Source organism: Sphaeramia orbicularis, chromosome 2, assembly GCF_902148855.1.
Source record: "Sphaeramia orbicularis chromosome 2, fSphaOr1.1, whole genome shotgun sequence".
NCBI lineage: Eukaryota > Metazoa > Chordata > Actinopteri > Kurtiformes > Apogonidae > Sphaeramia > Sphaeramia orbicularis.
In genome coordinates, this window is record NC_043958.1 from 29,431,746 (window position 1) to 29,450,716 (window position 18,971).

Here is an 18,971-nt window from a genome sequence, read left to right on the forward strand (position 1 = left end):
GTGCAGCCAACAACACCACAACTTGCATGTCTCGCCTTCGCCATGTTTGTTGTCCAAGAGGTACTTTGCCAGGGCGGGGCTCGCTTTGCCAGGGTGGGGGCACAGTCAGGGGGAGGAGTTAAATCCGCTTATGTCGTCATAAACGGACCCAACTCAAACTCGGCCGTTTGAGCTGGCATTTTCACAAAATGTGGTGTAGCAAGGCAGGGAGGAAACAGACAGTTTTCAAATTCCAACCTCATAATGAGGCTACTGCAACACACACTACTATAAGAAAACTTTCACAAAGTGAGATTTGCATAATACGGGACCTTTAATATTTAAGTAACACTTTAAGTACAGAAGAACTTGCACATCGACAAAGCTGAATTTTGTGAAGACTGTATACAATGTAGTGTAAGAGAAGGAAAACATCTTGTATTATATATTGATGCATGTCAGGCTCTTGCCCCTGTCTTAAACTTTCAAAACTTTAAGTCCTACAACAAATTCACACAGACATTTCTCACATACACAGCTTTACATGTGTTTTCCTGTCTGTCTATCTGTCACAGATAAATACACTGGAAATATTTGGTGTGATACAAAAGGCGTCAGTGCAAGGAGATTCCTATTCACTTCCACAAGTAAGTGTGCAAAAGAGCACACTCATTTGAATTGTGTAAATTTAAACTCAACTCTATCTGGCTATTTTTATCTTGTGGTTATAAGAAATGGTGGAAGAAATTTGGGTTAAAACGGTGAAAGTTGACAGACTGAGAGGGTTACTCTATTCGGTTAAGCCTTCAAAGTGATTAGCAGACGTGAACATTAGGAAACAACCACACGGACTGCATCACACAAGCAGCAATCCCGCAGCATCCAAACAAACAGACGTACAAATCCAGAAGTGACCCAGTTTCTTGCTCGACAGACTGAAATGAAAATAGAACAAAGAAAGAAAATAGATCAAAGAGGGGAAAGCCCACCTACCCATTTTTGACGTTCCTGTGGAAATTCGCCCTGAGACAGGAGGTAGCAAAACTCCCAAATGATGTCTACAGGTTGCTGAGGGAGCAGTGTGTACACAACTGGACGTCCCGTTTTAGGATCGGGGGTGGAGGGGGCGGGCTTACGTCAAGGTCGGAACTACAAATGGATCACACTTCAGTCATCCAAAACACTCTCTACAGGTGTCTCTATTATATGAGGCAGCAGTAAGGAAAGAGGTCTTTTAAATCAGATTTTTCTGACAAAAAGTATTCTGTGCTTTTGTGTTACCACTGAGAAATACACTATACAGCTATACTTTGTTTCAGACACTCTGTAGAGCATCTATGACATATTTTCTGGTATTTTCCTTTTATTGTGCAAAAACAGGGTAAAAGTGCAAACTATACAGGTGTTTTCCCCCCACACACAGGGCATTTGTCCCTTCTGTGGCTGCAGAGTGCCTTCATGTCCATGGCTCTGTCAGAAACAGTTCTGTCAGTTCACAGGTCTCACACATACAGGCAATGCTCCTATGGCAGAGTTTGCACATGGAAAATAGTCTCTTGACACCAAAAGTCAGTCATCCTGGGGATGTGTCGAATGTCTGTGGTATTTGGACTGATCATCATCGGGCTCTGCCTCCGTCCTGCATCTGTGATGTGGAGCGTCTTCAGTATTTGCTCGCATCACCGTGGCTTCTCCCTCTTCATCCTTGAATGTAACTTCCGGTGGACACATGGAAAAATAACACACATCGAACAACGTATTACACAAACAAGACAAGGTAAAATTGTACTATTGAGGAAAAAAGTCACCGAACATTAGCTTATGCGCTCCTATTTTGTAGAGCGTCATGCGCACTTTTACGCACAGAAAGTACAACAAACTACAAACTTACACATTCTACATGGCTCGTACTTTATTCTATAAAACCACCATGCAGTATAAGCGTCAATTTACACATATAATAATAAAAAAAAAAAACAAGTACAAACTACATAGAAAAAAAGCAGAGTCCTTCAGTCATGTAGAAAGTCCACTAGGAAATGGAACTGTGTTAACTTTACCTTTCTTCTTCAGATGTTGCTCCATCAGTTGCTCCTTCGGTCACAAATCCATCCGTAAACCTCCAGGGTGGTCTTGTAACTTGGGATGACCGTCTTGCCCACATTTCCCAACACTAGATCCAATCCGTTATCCACTCCGTTAAGCGCTCCGTTTCTCCGCTCCGTGAATCCGGCCTGCTGTGTGCGTCCCCATAGAATGGCTTATTTTGCGGCTTCTAGGACAGGTGCCCGTGAAATTTTCGCATTGACCCGAGAATATCCATAAAGCACAGTGTCTCAGGTTTCAGAAACCGTAGGAATTTTTCTGATCGGACAAATAATGAAAGAGTTACGGTCATCTGAACTACACATGAATACGGCACAGGGCAGGGTGGTGAGTCTGACCTGACACCGTCAGATCCAGACTGAATCCCAATGCAAAAACTATTGCGTTATAACGCAATGCTTTTGCGTTATAACGCAAAAGGGCTCCGTGAAAAACAATACGGAGCCCTGGATGGGACATGTAAAAAATAAAAATTATTGCGTTATAACGCAAAAGTATTGCGTTAAAACGCAAAAACCATTGCGTTATAAGGCAAACACTATTGCCTTACAACGCAATAGTGTTTGCGTTATAACGCAATCTTATGCTCTCTCTTGCTTGAGGTCCGTACAAAATACGTTGGGCTCCAATTCGGGTCCGACCTGCCAGGTCTGACGTGCCACCCTGTTATCTGTAGTATGACCTTAACTCTTTCATTATTTGTCCGATCGGGAAAATTCCAATCGTTTCTGAATGAAATTCATATTTGCCCAGCTTCACAGTTGTGGGCAGCTTCATGGATACAAGTGGATGTACGCCAAGAGTGAATGGTCTATGAGAAGGGAGAATGTGCGCATTGTATTAAAATCCTTTATATTCGAGCCTAAAATGGTCCACCTGGACTTGTTTTCTTATTTTGACCATAAAAAGGTCAGAAAACATGCTTTGAGTCGTTTGGCCCATTTTTGCAGAACACTTCGAATGTTCAATATAGCAGTCATTTATAATTCACTGCTTGTTTTACTACTGTAATAACAGTTTAAAATGATGAAAAACATAAAAACGGAATGTTTTTTTTTTTTTAGTTTTAGCAGAGAAAAACACTGAAATTACACATGGATACAAGATTTAAATGTTAAATATGAACTTTGAAAAGTATAAAAAATATTTACAACAAAATGTGAGTATTTTCCTTTTATTGTGTAAAAACAGGGTAAAAGTGCAAACTATACTGATGTCCCCCCCCACACACAGGGCATTTGTCCCTCCTGTGGCTGCAGAGTGCCTTCATGTCCATGGTTCTGTCAGAAACAGTTCTGTCAGTTCACAGGTCTCACACATACAGGCAGTGCTCCCATGGCAGAGTTTGCACATGGAAAATAGTCTCTTCACACCAAAAGTCAGTCATCCTGTGGATGTGCTGAATGTCTGTGGTATTTGGACTGATGATCATCAGGCTCTGCCTCCGTCCTGCATCTGTGATGTGGAGTGTCTTCAGTACCTGCTCACATCGCCAGAGCCTTTGCGCATCACCGTGGCTTCTCCCTCTTCGTCCTTGAATGTAACTTCAGGTGGACACATGGAAAAATAACACACATCGAACAATATATTACACAAACAAGACAAGGTAAAATTGTACTATTGAGCAGGGCCGGACTGGGAGACTTTTTCAGGACAGGAGTCAGTCATGTAACCAGGCCACCCTGGCCTTGCCCACACACGCACGTTGACACCAACACCAACGTTCATGGGCACGCATCCACGCACACGCACACACACAAAAGTATGTTTCTGGCTGACTCAAAACAAATATGCACTCCAATATAGGCATAATAGTCACTATAACACTCACCCTAACGCCACATGGATATTTTCAGGGCATGACCCATCTGTGGAGGCATTATTGACAGACTCCAAATACCAAATATTTTGGAACAAAACATAACATAGACTGTTATTACCATGTAAAAGGTCTATTATTAACACTATAGAAAATACAGGTCAATACAAAATATTCCTTTCAGTCTTTAAACATATTGATTATCAAATGAAAGAATACTGTAGACAAGACAGGTGAAGAACATGCTTTTAGTGAAATTGAAACATGTTTACACACAACTTAGACTTCTTTCTACATACAAATTAGCATAACAAATAACTCTTCAACGAGCAAAGCTAGGACCAAACCTAACAATGAATCCACAGAGGGACAGCCTTACTAAACATACAGTAGCCTGTATGCACACAACACATGCAAACTGGCACACGTGTGGGCACACACATGCACGAAAGCAAGTGAACTTATGCACACACACACACACACACACACACACACCCAAACCCATATATAAACAGAAGTCCAAATATGGAACTTACTGTACAATTTAGAGTTGGAATATAGCCTACATTAACTTTTTTGTTTGGGCAGGTAAATACAGCAACACAACAATCCTCAGCAAAACCCATTAAGAAGTAGCATTATCACAAATTCTAATTCTTTGTTGGGCCAATAGGTCATGACGCCAGTGGTGCAGCGTATCTGATGTCAACATCCTACATAGCATGCTCATGCTCATACCTGTTCAGGAGGTGGGGCTGAGCGCTGGGTTGGTTTGTCTCATAATAAAAAGAAATTCTGCATTTGCTCCACACACACTACAGTTACATTTTGATTGTTTTTCACATATACGTTTAGTTATGGCTCCCCTAAACCAATTTATTGCATATTTCAATACTTTAATGGAAGAGAATCAAGGTTCTACGTAATAAGTAGTGCCAATATAACAGCTACACAGAGTAAGTCATGTCATGTAGAATATCAACTGCCTCATTGGTGTATAGCTTTTATTTGTAACCGACAATATAACCTAATAAACAAAGACAACTCAGTCCAAATCTAGCAATTAATCAGCTATGAGGGACAGCCTTATTATATCTTAAATAAATTCAAATGTAGTAAACAACAAAAAAACGTGGCTTGTAAATCAGTGATTTTAAAATCAAAATCTTTATTTTAATTTCCAGGCAAGGCTTAGTTGGATACGTATTTACACTTTGTAAAAGTGGCTGAATGGTATCTTGAACCCTATATATCTCTACTTCAAGGCAACACCTAATTAAATCCTGGTCATAGCCTTAACCTAAGCCACTGACAGGTGCCTGACAGACAATGTTGAGGGCTCCAAATACCAAAGAGCATAAAAGTGTACAGCACCATTTCCCCTGACCCTCATGCTGACAACCAGTGTATTTTTTTTTAAGATAGCTAACCTACTCGCAGACGCATTAATGGCACCTTGACTGGGGGGAGGGCTGAATAAATTGGTGAGTTTTTGACATTTGGCCGCGTCATCCTCCAGCGCCTTTCTTTTTTTCTCTCTCTCCCTTCCGGCACCACCTTTTCTCTTTCTTTTGTACGGTTTGGGATCTATCTTTGACGAAGTTAACTTGTCTCCTCTCCCGTATGCCACACACAAACACTGCTGCAGGTGATAGACACACCCCTTTCTCCACACACGTTGCCTGTGGCTGATAGGCCCGCCTACGGGGCGGGTGTTAATTGAAACAAACCAATCGTCTTTTCCTCTTCACACACTACTGGCCTGAGTGGCCTCTGATTGGCCTGGCCTGCCTCTAAGATTTAAAGTGAAAGCTCAAGATAGCCGCGACGGCAGCTGCCTTGAAAAAAAGAAAAAAGAAACAGGAGAGAGAGACGCAGGCCAGCGCTTCGGGAAAACTCCCGGGCCTCCTTATGGCCAGTCCGGGCCTGTTATTGAGGAAAAAAAGTCACCAAACATGCGTTCTTATTTTGTAGAGCGTCATGCGCACTTTTACGCACAGAAAGTACAACAAACTACAAACTAACATATATTCTACATGGTTCGTACTTTATTCTATAAAACCACCATGCAGTATAAGCGTCAATTTACACATTCAGTAAACTAAAACAAGTACAAACTACATAGAAAAAAGCAGAGAGTGTTTCAGTCATGTAGAAAGTCTACTAGGAAATGGAACTGGGTTAACTTTACCTTTCTTCTTCAAATGTTGCTCCATCAGTCGCTACTTCGGTCACAAATCCATCCAGAAACCTCCCGGCTGGTCTTGTAACTTGGGATGACGGTCTTGCCTACATTTCCCAACACTAGATCCAATCCGTTATCCACACCGTTATGCGCTCCGTTTCTCCGCTCCGTGAATCCGGTCTGCTGTGTCCGTCCCCAGTCACAGAATGGCTTATTTTGCGGCTTCTAGGACGTGTGCCCGTGAAATTCTCACATTGACCCGAGAATGCCCATAAAGCACAGTGTCTCAGGTTTCAGAAACCGTAGGAATTTTTCTGATCGGACAAATAATGAAAGAGTTACGGTCATCTGAACTACACATGCATAGGGCACAGGCCAGGGCGGTGTGTCTGACCTGACACCGTCAGATCCAGACTGAATCCCAATGCAAAAACTATTGCGCTATAACGCAAAAAACTATTGGTTATAACGCAATACATTCAAACTACTGCATTAAAACGCAATAATTTTTTTTATTTTTTGCATGTCCCTTCCCGGGCTCCGTAAGAAACTCTGTGGGCCTTGGAATTTATTAATTTAATTTAATTTAATTTAATTTAATTTAATTTAATTTAATTTAATTTAATTTAATTAATTGATTTATTTTTTTTTAAAAACACAAATTGTATTCTTTATTGTTTGTAGATACACACAGCTGTAACATAGCACAGGCGTTTGGCAGGACCCCAAATCAGACATATATGCCAAAAGACCATTAATGAATATTATACAACCGACCATCCATAACATTCTGACCACTGACAGGCAAAGCGGTACAAATATTGATTATCTTGTGTCAATGGGACCTATCAGTGGGTGGGATATATTAGACAGCAAGTCAACATGTAGATTTCGAAGTTGATATTTTAGAAACACAAACAGTTTCTGAGCACCTTTGACAAGGGAGAAATCATGGAAAAAATCACTGGATTGGAGCATCTCCAGATCTTGTTGTTCATTCCTAATGTAAAGTGGTGAGTACCTACCAAAAGTATCTAAAGAGCAACAGGCACCGGATCTCAACCAATCCACCAGCTATGGGAGCAGATCATTATTACGACCTGTCTAATATTGTGTAGGATTCCCTTTTTCCACAAAAAACAGCTCTGACCAGAGGCTCTGACAGACCTCTGTGGTATCTGGACCAAGACATTAGCAGCAGATCCCTGAAGTCCATGAAGAAGAGAGATGGGGCTCCGTGAATCACATGTATTTGTCCAGCACCTCCCACAAATCTTCAATTGTCTTGCGATTGGGACATCCTTCCTTAGTCCAATTTTGGTCAGTACTGACCACTGAAGACCAGGAACACCCAAGACCTGCAGTTTTGGATATGCTCTGACCCAATCATCACCATTACAATATGGACCCTGTCAAAGTCACTCAGTTTCTTACATTGCTTATTTTGCTGCTTCCAACACATCAGTTTCAAGGACTAAATGTTCACTTGCTGCCTAATGTAACCAACCTAATGAAAAGCACCACTGGAAAGAAATAATCAAAATGATTCCTAGCAAAAATACTTTATCATATTGGCAAGTGTCAAAGTGACAAATTTAGAGATTATACAAATAGAAAATAGAAGTACAGAAAGGTTGCTTTTAAGGATGTAGTAATGACTGCACTGTAAGCCCAGACTTTGTATTTACTAAAATGCTTTAATTACTTACTTGTACTTAAATGATTTAAGTTTTATTACATTACTATAAAATGTTAAGTATATTCTACTAATTTGTAGACATAATCGAAAGTACCAAAAATTTTAAGCTGAATGGATTTAAATCACTAAGTTTTAGTCATGACCACACCTTTTTGTCTCCACATTGCATTGTGCATGGGCATTGTGCATTGGGCATGTTGTTGAAAATGTGTTATTTTTCTGTGCAGGGGTTCAGTGGGGTTGTGGTGTTAGTGTTAATTTGGACTGAATGTGTGTATGGAAATGTTTATTGGCCTTTTAGTGTTTTTTTTTTGTATTTTTGTAGAGCTGCACCATGAGTCAGAGCCATAGGAAGAACAATGGATTTACTGTTCAGCTAAAGTTTTTTTTGTATTACATACATCTTTATGCCTTGCCAAAGTGAAAATACTTCCTGTACTGCCAAAATGCATTGAGCTAACTTCCTGCCTAATTTCCATCCGCGCTGCAATAAATTAAGTTTAATAATTATACAAAGACATTTATTTTGCTAAAGGTTTTAATTTAAATCAACTTGGAATTGAGTCCATTGAACTGATGACATTAAGTTAATGGTTATACAAAGCAATTGACATCGCAACAAATTTTAAGTTAAATTAACTTGGCATTTAGTGTGTTTTGTACTCAAAATAGCAATTCCATTTAAATCAAGCATTTCAGCTTAGTGCACTCAAGTTTTCATAACTCATTACTTAATTTTTTTAAGGCAATGGGTTACCTCAGATTTTTAAAGTAAACTCAACTTATCCGGTCTTGCAGTGTGTAACTACAATTGGAATTTAATAAATACACACAGATAGCTCATTTGGGTAAAAATATTTGTATGTTGGTCAAAAGGGAATATGTCCTTGTTTTCTATGAATTAATCCACGTAAGTCTGAAAGCACTGTAGTGTTATTATTGACATATTTTCTGCAAATGTGAACATCTTAAATTGCGGTCTTTCTTTATTTTAGGATTGGGGAAAACTGTTGTTTCTAGAATAAACAAAAGTGTTGATTTTATGAAATCACATACCAACAAATAAAATAGTAACAGTAGTAAACCCAGTGGTCTCTTTTTTCCGGAGCTGTATGTTTGAAACGTAGTTTTTTTGGCATATTTTTCTGTCAAAGAGATGCACCACTCTCACCACTTATGTTCAAGTATAAAACACTTTATTAGGAACATGGTTTAAATTAAAATACACACAGGTCTACCTTTAAAAACAAAGCAAAGTGCTGGGTGGTGAACACAAAAGATAAAACAGAATAGTCAACGTGTCTCCTGAGGAACCATCACTTTGAACTAAATGAAATGTCAGAACCAGAGATGCACAGTTTAGAAGTAACAACAAATCCTTCATTGTGTTGTTCCAAAAATGGAAAATCAAAAGCAGCCATGTAGGAATGCTGCTAAATTTCAGCACAGAAGAAAAGAAGGCAAATATTATGGTTAAACTGAGTTGACAGGCACAAGAGGAGCTACTGCAGCATGAAACATCACCAAGCTAGAGGGTAAACACAAACTGATTTCGAGGAAACACATAGGCACATGTACTTTGAATATATTTGCATCACCTGAGGGATCAGTTTTACTGTACCTCTGACACTCAACTGCAGCTAATTTTCCTTCTTGTTGCTGGTATTTTGAGTTTTGTTTTTTTTTTTGTTATAAGAATAACAAAGACTATTTAAAACTACTCAATTCATTGTATGTGTAGCAGTATTGTCTTCACATTTTCTATGGCAGAAGTAAAAAAATAACTTGTACATTGATCATTTGTCCTTTACAAACTCATATGAAGCAATAGCTGAGAGGTCAGAAACATTCATGTCTGGCTTAGCTTAAGCTTAGCTAATTTATGCAATTTTCTGATCTTAAAATAACTGTAACCGTCAGCTAACCCAAGACATTAGTTCTACATCAGCAGCACTGACAGCCACTATCCATTACATGACAAGGCTGCTGTCTCACCAAGAGAACAGAGCAGGGGTCTCCTTCATGTCAAACAGTTTTCAGCTTGTCCTGTGGCCATTAGAGTTTCAGTGGGATTACAGGCCAGTATTTGGGCTGTTTGAGGTCACAGTTCCTATCAAAAGTGAGCTGCATTGCCGTCTCCATAGCTAAGATCTTGGCTGCATCATTGCCATACAGCTTCTTCATCTCAGCCCCTCGTCGCTCACCAGGCCGTTCGGAGGGTGGAGCCACGCTGCTTCGCCAGGAGAGGGCGTGCAAGTCCTGGTCGGCCGGCACATAGCTGTTCTGCTGCTCCACTTCCATCTGCTGCTGCTGCTTCTCTGCAAGGCCACGAAAAAGGGCTTATTTTTACACAAACAGCATGCAGTCTGTTCACATAATACTACTTTAAATGAGACAACACCTTAACCATGACTGTAAATGGGTCAATGTGTACAACTTTTATTGAGAAATTTAATGGGGAACCATAGGAATAGAATGTGTTTGTAAGTTTCAATAAAATGATCTTTAAGCCAATCAGAAACGGAACAATAACAAGATTAACAGTCCTAATAAACTCAGACATCTGAAGCCCACTTTAAGTCAAGGATATAACCCTTTTAGGGTGTTTACAGTACAAGTTACAACAGCATACTGCTGTCTGAGCTTGACTCAGCTGATGGCATTACCCCAGGACTCAAGTCCATCAAATCACAAGTGGCTGGTTTTAGAACACTGTCATGTATATGTTTTTTTTTTCTCATCATTTATACATTATGTGTGTTGTAAAGAGGGCAGCATTATTATCAAGGCCTCTTAACAGAAGTATTTCAAGGATTAAAAGAACAAATTCTCAACCTTGTCATTTTTAGTATTTTAACTCGCTACAACTACATTCATTCACATTTGCTCTCATATAAACTATCAGGTTTTCCAAGTTTTGCAGGCACTTCTACATTTTCAGCTTGCCACATCATGAATCTGAAAAGGTAATAAGGATTAAGAATAATTAGATTTTTACTACTAACCTGAAAATAAAAGGTGTTGTGTTTTTGCTACCTAACAATGAGCTGAATATATGAGCCTACCACATTTGCTCTGCTTTATTTCTACAGCAGCTCAAAATTGACTTTTGTCCTGGTTTCCTTTAAGGTTTACTGATGATCTGACAGGTGTCTTCTATGTTGAGTAATTGACTAGGGCAGCAGAGTTAGACCATTTGATTGAATTTTAACATCTATCTGACATTCTATCTATCTATCAATCTATCTGTGAACACTTGTGATTGGTCAAAACCTCATCATAAAGTGACTTTCTACAGCACAAAATAGTGTCCAGACAAGCATGTAGAGTTGTTTCCATTCACACAAGTAATTATGAAGGTATCTTTGAAATTTTTACTGAGTAATGCCAAAAACATGCAGACAAACATGGAAATGTCCTTGTCAGGGCAAGTGTTTGGGATTGTCCAGACTGGGCTTTTCTATGCGAGGGATTAGAACTCTTGTTCACAAGTAATGTGCCTTAATACTGGATGCACCAGCTACAAAATGGGGAACAGGGTTCCTACGCATTTGAAATTTCAAAATTCCATACTTTTTCCAGATGTCTTGGTAAAAAAATTCCAACCAGCCAACCAGTCTTTATAATTGGGATTTATGAGCCAGTCATCAGAGAATTTACCCATTATGAGTTCTGCCAACGATTATACAAGGCATGTTGAATAGCTCGCTCACCAACAGTGTGTGGACATCAACTGTCCGTCAAAGCAGCAGTAAAACTTGACGACACCTGGGTGGGGCTTAAAATGGGTTGGAAGAGGATAAGAGCAGAAGGCTGGGCATTCAACTTATCAATCTGCCAAAATGTTTTCTGGGACGCGTAACCTACTGTTTGTGCTCTCATACAAACATTTTAGCTGCGCTAGTAAGCGCCTTAAAGGAATGATATTTTGCTTTTTTTAAATGGACTTATGCATTTTAAAACATTTCCCTGTGGTCTCCATAAACTGTGAATGCTATGCTTGGGTCTGAATTCTTAAACTCCACAGGCCCATTACAGATCGATCCATTTCCTTTTTTTGATATTCATAATTTTATGTTTTGAAAATAGAACAGTGGTAACAGTCTTGGAGACATGAATATTTTTCCATACATTTGTTTCCATTTTCCATAATTTTCCAGACCTGGAAATTTATAAAATCAAATTCTATACTTTTCCATACTTGCATAGGAACCCTGGGGGAAAAAAGAAGAGGAATACGTTTTGGGCTTCTGAAACATGGCGGGATCCCTGAAAGAGGATCAGGCCCTCTGTAGACACAAATTTCTTATTCTATTGTACCAAAGACACAATTCCTATTGTTGTTTTCATATGATTAAAGGTGCTGAACAGACTTTCTGTGTGATCTTGAAAAAGTCTCATTTTTATATATATGCCTGATCGTACGTAGTCTGCAATTTATAATGAGATTATCAGCACCAAAATAGGTTACTTCCAAATGCTGTTTCCACCTTCCCTGGCCAGGTTGGAGAAGACTTGACTGCTTTACAGCAGACTTATGTCACTATGACAACAACACACCGACCGGCAGAGTTAAGTAGTGAGATGTAAGCTGAACGAGTGAGGAGTAAGATCTGTCCATTCTCCTAAAGAAAGGGATTTCTTGGATATATTTTGTTGTAATGGTGGACACTGGAACTGGAGCTGGACTGGCAGAAAGAAAAAAGAAAAAGAAAAAGAAAACTCAACGAGAGAGTGATAGAGCACCGGCTAAAACACCGGTAAACCTCTGCACTGAATGGATGGAAAGAACTAAGGGAGTAAAAAGGAATGAAAACAGAGCTGGAGTTGGCCCTCTTCCTTTTCCACAGGTATAGAATGCTTCTGTTCTTTATACATATGCACTGGAACACTGGATTTTACTATAGTTGCTGTTGGTAGCTCAGTCAAACACTTAGTAAACACTTCTGTGTTAGCCACAGGGCTAGCTCTGTGATGTCAGTAATCTGTTTTATTTAGAGCATTGTTTCAGTCCCAAACTAAGGGCTATGGAAGGTGAGACTGAAATGATTCTGTATGTAGTTTAATGTTCATGCTGGGGCCTGAATACTGGACTATCCTTCAGGAACAAGACAATTCTAAAAATAGAATACTGTGAATGCAGAAGGCTGAAGCAACTAGCGCTGAACTGCTAATGCAGAATGATGAAGATGTTGAATGACTTAAGTAATTTATGAAAATGCTTGAATACTTTGAGGAAGAGCTAGTGCAAATGTATATTATAGGGACATGTCTAAGAGCACCGGTCTGTGAGTAACACTTAGGAGTTCTGGAGTAAGAGAGACATAGAAGCAGGATTCGGACTTCCAGTTTCGTTTCACTTTCGTTTTCACGCCAGTTATTAAACTAGCTACAAACGAACTTTATGAAGTTTGCTTGTTGTCTCATTTCAAACATCACTTTGCACCCTGCAAGTTGCTGTCTTGAAAAAAGAAATGCAGAGTTGTAAAGAGGATCCGCTCCTCATCCATTAGCTTCAAATGCATGCCTTGGCCGTAGTTATGCCCTTACGACAGTAGGTGCTAGTGCTCATGGGAAGCGGAGTCTGTCCCTTAAAAACACCAGTGATTCCGGCTGAAGGTGTCGCTGCAATCCACTTTAAACGAATTCTCTGTTCAGGACCTTTAAGCAGTAATGTAGCTAGAGCCTGTTAAACATTCACAGCAATTGATCCCTTGGTTACGTGTAAGTTGTAACAAATAAACAAACAAACAAAATTACAATACACTCCCAATCTTTACAGAGGCACACACATTTCTGTTTACTTACTGAGTTCCTCTCTGTGTCTCTCTGTCTGTGCAAAGTACTGTCTTAGCTCCTCACTGATCTCCATATTACTAACATCACACTCGATGTTGCTGTCTGAGCTACTGTCCTTGTCCATCTTGTCTGCCCCTTTGCTGTCACTCTCTCCAGTGTGCCAGCTGGTGTAGCTTTCATAGCTGCTGGGATACTGATGCTGGTAGTTCCCAGGGCCATAGGCAGCCTCCAAGGCATTCCAGTAGGCACGCCTGTGTCTCTGGTGCCAGGCCATTGCCTGTTGGTAGTGTTGCCAGTAGCGGTTATACACGGGGCTGGAAAACCAGGACATCACAGTGTTTATGTCCTCCTGCCAATGACAGAGATCAGTGCAACTATTTGATTAAATTCAACACTCTACCTGCAAAAGTTATACAGTCATAAATATTCATTCATTTATAGGCTGTGTGAGCGTAATACCACTGTGCTATGTATTGCAGGTTTTGAAATTCGAAATTTTAAGTTTTTATTTTATGTAGTCAGTTTGGTTTTTGATTTCAGTTTCCTTTAGGTAATTTTATCAGTGTATAAGAAGGGCTGTTTTTATTTTGAGGAACTGACTGGTTTAGGTTTAATCTTAGCGTTGGATTGATTATGAGGAAAGCATTGATTTACAAAAGCTTACAAAAGTAGGATTAAATAATGTGTTGTTTCAAATATTATTTACAAAAGCACCATTTACTGAAGTGGGTGGGCAGTCATGGCTCAGATGGTAGAGTGGGTCATCCAATAATCAAAGGGTTGGCGATTCCAATCCCGCTCTGTCTTAGTCATGTGCTGTTGTGTCCTTGGGCAGGACAGGGGCAAGACACTTCACCCTCGTTGCTTCCAGTGCTGCTACTCACACTGGTGTATGAATGTGTATGAATGTTCAGTGGTGGTGGAGGGGCCATAGACACGGATTGGCAGCCACGCTTCCGTCAGTCTGCCCCAGGGCAGCTGTGGCTACATATGTAGTTTACCACCACCAGAGTGAATGAGTGAGTGAATGAATGAATAATGGGTCCACTGTACGCACTTTGAGTATGTGCTCATAGAGAAGCGCTATATAAATCGAATCCATTATTATTATTATGGGGGGGGGGGGGGGTCAAAGCTAAATTTACCTGCAATTCTCTTTTGTTTTAGATGGTGTATTATTACTTAATGTAGTTTTTCTTTAGTTTAAGTTTTAAAATTGTTGTTATTCTCATTTCAGTTATAAATATTTTGACTTCTAGTTTTAGTTCAAGATTCCATTAACTGTAAAAATCTAATAAAGATTTTTTTTTCTTCTTTTCTTTCATAATGATGAAAGAAGGATTTCACATACTGAACTCCATGCAGTGAACAGAGGTGGTAAAATACTTTTTAAATACGTTACACTACTAGCCAGATACTTAATAATGCTCAACTGAAGAAAGACTCCTACCTCTATTTCACATAGTATTTAGTCAAAGGAAGTTCATTTTGTCAAATTAGAAAAGATCTGGTAAATGTTCCATAGCTCCTTATGAAATTTGACAAGATGTGGGATTTAGATCTCCCTTAATAATTGATCAGATTAATAATAACATCATCCATGTTGTTATATATCTTTATATCTTTGTGTCATTAATAATGTATATCATCTCTTAGTGCCTAGTCTTAGTTTCGGATTCACAGTTCTAATTTTTGTTCTGTCTTGATTTTTGGAAGGATTATACTTAGCTGTGTATTGACCAAATGTGTTTTTTGTAGGAAATTTTCAATAAGCAGACCGTGGCATTTTGCTCAACTAATAACAGACACGGGTCTTGCTTTATAATTCACAAATATAGCGGTAAGATAATGCTTCATCATATGTTGCAGCGCAGCTGTAGAGACATCGATCAGTAATTCTCAAACAGACTTAACATCGGGACATCTTTTCAGCTGCCTTACCATAACTGGAGATGTCTGCAGTCCGCTGGATCTCACAGATGATTTGTTAATGTACCATTTGTAGGCCTGTAGTCTGAGATAGAACGACGCAATGTTACACAACAGCTCAAAATACTCTGAGATTACAGAGGACAAAAGACACATGTATCTCGTTTTGACAACATTTGTACTAAATGTCTAACTTTACTCTAAAACCAACATTGTATAATGGCATATATACATGTAATATGCACGATATGAATCACTTGATGCACTTTATTTACCTTGCTGTTGCTGCGTTGCTTCAGTTAAAATACTTCCTGGATAAAAATTTCCCAGCAGCCTTTGAGTCGCAGAAAATTACCTACTCACTATAAAATGGCGTCGCCCTGTGGACACTGTGGGATCATGCAACAACAATATTGTGTTCTAATAAAAAAGGAAAAATGAATATCTTTCTATATAGTTTTTCCTCCTTTTTTGTCAATGCCTCACATGATTTTTTATTTTATTTTTTTTACTAAAAGGGGAAGTTTATTTTCTCATATTCTGCATTCTTAGTGCTTCATTCAATGGACTTATTGCAATATTCATTCACTCAGATGGTTGCAGGGGTGCTGGAGCCCAATATCTCAACTACAAACAGGTGAAGACGGGGTACACCCCGAATGTGTCTCCAGTTCATCTGCCAGGTGATTTATTTCAATATATTTAGTACAATTTCAATCAATCAATCGATCAATCAATCAATCAATCAATCAAATTTTTTTTATATAGCGCCAAATCATAACAAAAGTTATCTCATGGCACTTTACATATAGAGCTGGTCAAAACCAGACTCTTAAGCCAATTTACAGAAACCCAACAGGCAGAAACCTCAAGCAAACCCAGACTCCTGGAAGATGGTCATCTGCCTTGACTAGTTGGGGTTAAAGAGAGAGGGTTAAAGGAAGAGAGAGAGAGAGAGAGAGAGAGAGAGAGAGAGAGAGATTGGGGGAGAAGGAGGGAAATAGGGGGAGACACATGGATGCACAGTAAATTGAACTACAACTGTTAAAACCTAAAACAGCTGGTGCTAGTATAATTACCAGTAGCTAGAACAAATTTCTATAACTGTTAATACTACTACTCCAAATACAAGTGGATACTACTACTGCAACTGTTAGTACAAATCATATAAACCTCTACCATCTATGTAAATATAAAATAAACACTATCATAACTCTTTGGATAAATCAGTAATGATGATGGAGGCAGGGAAGAAGCAGGACCACAGCAGCAGATCAAGAGATGATCCACGATCCATCTAAACATGTGAGGTGATCAAGCACAGAGATTCTGGGGAAGAAGACGAGTCAGTAACATATATTTGCTGGGGCGTGAATAGAGGAGAAGAGGAGGAGAGAGGAGGAGGTGTAGAGAAGATACACTGAGCTCTTGTTCAGTGTCATGATGAGTCTCCCAGCAGTCTAAGCCTATGGCAGCATAACTAAGAGCAGCCTGAGCCGCCCTAACTATAAGCTTCATCAAAAAGGAAAGTTTTAACCTCCTAAGAACCAGCCATGGGTTTTCTGTCCACATTTGTGGACAAGAGTTTCACAACTTTACACAAAAGTAAAGAAAAGAAAACTGTCCACCACAAAGGACATTCCATGAAAAATTTAAAAACTGCATCTGAAAAAACTGTTGCATCATGATGTTTCCAATACAGGCACTTCTTTAATAAAAAACAAAAAAAGCTTGTACTTTGCTGACATTTCCTGGGTCTCAGGAGGTTAAACCTACTCTTAAACATAGAGAGGGTATCTGCCTCCCAAACCGAGGCAGGGAGGTGGTTTCACAACAGAGGAGCATGGTAGCTGATGGCTCAAGCTCCCGTCCTACTTTTGGAGATTCTAAGAACCAGCAGTAAGCCTCTTTCTGATACTGGTTCTAGTCAGTACACGAGCAGCAGCATTCTGGATTAGCTGAAGGATCTATCGATAGATAGATAGATAGATAGATAGATAGATAGATAGATAGATAGATAGATAGATAGATAGATAGATAGATAGATAGATAGATAGATAGATAGATAGATAGATAGATAGATAGATAGATAGATAGATAGATAGATAGATAGATAGATAGATAGATAGATAGATAGATAGATAGATAGATAGATATTTTATTTATCCCATAGGGAAATTTACAGGTTCCAGCAGTATCCACAAGTTAAAAAAAACAAACAGTAGTAAAAACACAATAAAAAACACAATCATAAAAAACATTTTAACTCTCCACAAGGAGTCAGTGCAAAGGAGACTGTTGTGCTTAGAGTCAGTGCAATGAATGAGTCTGCAAAGGATAAAGTGCAATGTGACCATTGTGTGAGGCCTACAGTTGAGGAATGTTCGTATTAACTACTACTACTACTTAACCCCCCCACCCCCCCACCCACCCGAATAGAGTTAAAGAGCCGGATGCCATGGGGGAGGAAAGACCTCCTCAGTCTGTCGGTGGAGCAGGACAGTGACAGCAGCCGCTCACTGAAGCTGCTCCTCTGCCTGCAGATGGTGCTGTGCAGTGGATGCTGTGGCTTGTCCATTAGTGACAGGAGCCTGCTCAGCGCCCGTTGCTCTGCCACAGATGTTAGGCTGTCCAGCTCTGAGCCCACAACCAAGCCTACCTCTCTCACCAGTTTGTCCAGACGTGAGGGCATCCCTCTTCTTGATCCTGCTTCCCCAGCATACTGCCCCATAGAAGAGGGCACTCGCCACCACAGTCTGGTAGAACATCTGCATCAGTTTTTTGCAGATGTTAAAGGACGCCATCCTCCTGATAAAGTACAGACGGCTCTGTCCTTTCCTGCACAGAGCATCAGTGTTGGCAGTCCAGTCCAGTTTGTCATCCACCTGCACCCCCAGGTATCTGTAGGATTGCACTATCTCCACACAGGCACCTTTGATGGTCACAGACTCTGGTTGGCCTCCTGAAGTCCACCACCATTTCCTTGGTCTTGGCGGGGTTGAGGTGCAGGTGGTTAGAGTTGCACCACGTGACAAAGTCCAGGATCAGTTTCCTATACTCCTCTTCCTGTCCCTTCCTGATACAGCCCACAATCAGAGTGTCGTCCACAAACTTTTGCACGTGGCAGGACTCTGAGTTATATTTAAAGTCTGACATGTACAGGGTGAACAGGACAGGAGAGAGCACAGTCCCCTGCGGTGCTCCAGTGCTGTTGACCACAGTGTCAGACCTGCAGTCCCCCAGTTGTACGTACTGAGGCCTGCCTATCAGATAGTCTGTGATCCAGGACACCAGGTGTGAGTCCATTCCCATCTCTGTTAGTTTGACTCTGAGGAGTAGAGGCTGGATAGTGTTAAAGACACTGGAGAAGTCCAGAAATGTAATTCTCACAGCCCCGCTGCTCCTATCCAGGTGAGAGAGGGATCGGTGTAGCATGTAGACTAAAGTGTCCTCCA

The 18,971-nt window shown here is 40.0% G+C and overlaps 2 protein-coding genes across 4 annotated transcripts in view; both read right to left on the reverse strand.

The window, feature by feature from the left end:
- The window catches only part of LOC115431476 (neuronal membrane glycoprotein M6-b-like), a 92,062-nt gene extending 90,978 nt beyond the window's left edge, over positions 1-1,084 (reverse strand). The window contains exon 1 of the mRNA XM_030151872.1: positions 973-1,084. Coding sequence (XP_030007732.1) covers positions 973-976 — 4 coding nt within the window. The 5' untranslated portion in view covers positions 977-1,084. The remainder of the gene's footprint in view (positions 1-972) is intronic.
- Positions 1,085-8,962: 7,878 nt separating this feature from the next.
- gemin8 (gem (nuclear organelle) associated protein 8) lies at positions 8,963-15,855 on the reverse strand. 3 transcript variants are annotated; one of them, XM_030158368.1, is made up of 4 exons: positions 15,792-15,855; positions 15,529-15,601; positions 13,597-13,901; positions 8,963-10,106 (listed from the first exon to the last, which is right to left on the reverse strand). In XM_030158368.1, exons 3-4 carry the CDS (start codon positions 13,859-13,861, stop codon positions 9,844-9,846), a joined length of 528 nt encoding a protein of 175 aa, XP_030014228.1. In that variant the 5' UTR covers positions 13,862-13,901; positions 15,529-15,601; positions 15,792-15,855; the 3' UTR covers positions 8,963-9,843. The 3 variants fall into 3 exon arrangements, with proteins under 3 accessions (XP_030014228.1, XP_030014210.1, XP_030014218.1); XM_030158350.1 differs by having other exon boundaries at positions 13,597-13,936; XM_030158358.1 differs by lacking the exon at positions 15,792-15,855 and adding an exon at positions 15,749-15,772 and having other exon boundaries at positions 13,597-13,936.
- Positions 15,856-18,971: the final 3,116 nt, after the last annotated feature.

Excerpts from the sequence above, each read along its gene's own strand:
- gemin8 (XM_030158350.1), bottom strand. Across the intron at positions 10,107-13,596 it reads GAGACACAGAGAGGAACTCA|AGAAGCAGCAGCAGCAGATG; the intron begins GTAAGTAAACAG and ends GTGGCCTTGCAG.